This window comes from Oryzias melastigma, unplaced genomic scaffold (genome assembly GCF_002922805.2).
Source record: "Oryzias melastigma strain HK-1 unplaced genomic scaffold, ASM292280v2 sc02476, whole genome shotgun sequence".
In the NCBI taxonomy this organism is placed as follows: Eukaryota; Metazoa; Chordata; class Actinopteri; order Beloniformes; family Adrianichthyidae; genus Oryzias; species Oryzias melastigma.
The window spans coordinates 1,815-3,468 of record NW_023419049.1 but is presented as its reverse complement, the minus strand read 5'-3'; the positions used below and the strand labels follow the sequence as shown (position 1 = coordinate 3,468).

Genomic DNA, 1,654 nt, shown 5'->3' with positions numbered 1-1,654 from the left:
CCTGTTTTTTTTTTTTTTCCTCATTTGCTTCACAAGAAACAAGCAATTGCAAAGCCAGTAAACTTCTTTTTGTTCTTGTTCTAAAGTTATCTCACAACAAAGACTATTTTAAGATAGTAAAAAAAGAAAGTAAATGTTTTAAGGTTTAGACAGAACATCTCTCTTTTCATGTTTTAACATTAAATTAAAGGCCATTTGTCCAAAATCATTTCAAAAATCTGCAATAATCCATAATAGGGCATAACACATTCACTTGTAAAGGATCTTTTTAACTCCAATTTCTGTGTATCAAAATGTTTCTGTGAACAGGGGAGACTCATGGATGGAAAGGTGATCGACACGTCGCTGTCGCGGGATCCTCTTCTTGTCGAACTGGGAAAGAGGACTGTTATCCCTGGTAAGTAAAATTATTTATTTCTTTGAAACAATTCAAAACACAAATTAGTTTATTGTTGATAACTGGGTCATCTTTAAAAAAAATCCTTATTCTGATGTGTGGTTGTCAGTTTTTATAGTGATTTCATTGTCATTCTTTAGGACTGGAACAAAGCCTGGTTGGTGTGTGTGAAGGGTAAGAGATCTGAAGACAGAAGAAAGAGAGTTTAGTTTGTACTTCCATGCATGTGGACGGTTCAGGGAGTTCATAGTGTTTTCAGAATATGTGAGAAAATGTTGGTAAAAGTTTTACTCTGAACATAAATTCTTTCTCGTTCAGGCAAAAAATCAAAGCAACTATTCCACCTCACCTTGCATATGGAAAGAAAGGTTATCCGCCTACGATTCCAGGTACTCACCACACGTCTTCCTCCACAAACACGTTACATCCTCTAGATCCAGTTATTAAATTCCGAGTGGTATTGAGGCTATTTTAATTAATCATCAAATAATTATTATTCAAATAAAAGATCGCTTTTTTAAAATGTATTAATCTTAATGACAGAACCACTGATCTCACAGCTGCACAGCAGAACGCCTGAATATTTCGGGTTCATTTCCCTTCGTTCTCCATTTCTCTTTCTGACTTGTTTTCATCTCTATCTTGGAGATCAATCAGGTTTATCTCAATACTGGTTGCTGGTTACTAGTATTGTAAGTTCTTGCTTCAGACTAAATAGTAACGTGTTTTTACAGAGCTGAGAGTGTAGGTGGAGACAGAGAGAGGACACCAGAACACTATTCTGAATTTGTTGATGAACATCTGTAGCCCGGTGACCTGCTGTAACCTTTGACCCTTGGCAGTTCTGGATCACTGTACAGTGTTGAGCATTAATGTTAGGACGTGAAATGACCGGGGTATGGCGGTCTACCGCTGGACCAGAATGTGATTTCAAGAGTCCTCTACGTTCTCTGCTTGTTCTTCACTTGTGTATTTTGCAGTTGGACCAGACTCCCTGTGGTGCAGAAATCCTACAGATTCCTCGCTGATTTCCCTCTTTGGGGTTTAAAAAACTGTATTGGCTTGTCTTGACTCCACTCGTCTCGACTCCACTCGTCTCCACTCATCTCAACTTGACTGAACTTGACTTGTCTCGACTCGACTCCGCTCATCTCGAATCGAATCCACTCGACTTGACTTGTCTCGACTCAACTCCACTTGTCTCGACTCCATTCGTCTCGTCTCGACTCGACTTGTCTTGTCTCAACTCTACTCGTC

At 39.1% G+C, this 1,654-nt stretch overlaps 1 protein-coding gene across 1 annotated transcript in view; it reads left to right on the top strand.

Annotated features, from left to right (window-relative positions):
- Positions 1-309: 309 nt before the first annotated feature.
- The window catches only part of LOC112140710 (peptidyl-prolyl cis-trans isomerase FKBP11), a gene marked incomplete at its 5' end in the record, with an annotated part of 2,466 nt that continues 1,121 nt past the window's right edge, over positions 310-1,654 (top strand). The window contains 3 exon segments of the mRNA XM_024263722.1: positions 310-397; positions 538-571; positions 716-786. Of these exon segments, the coding sequence (XP_024119490.1) occupies positions 310-397; positions 538-571; positions 716-786 (193 nt within the window).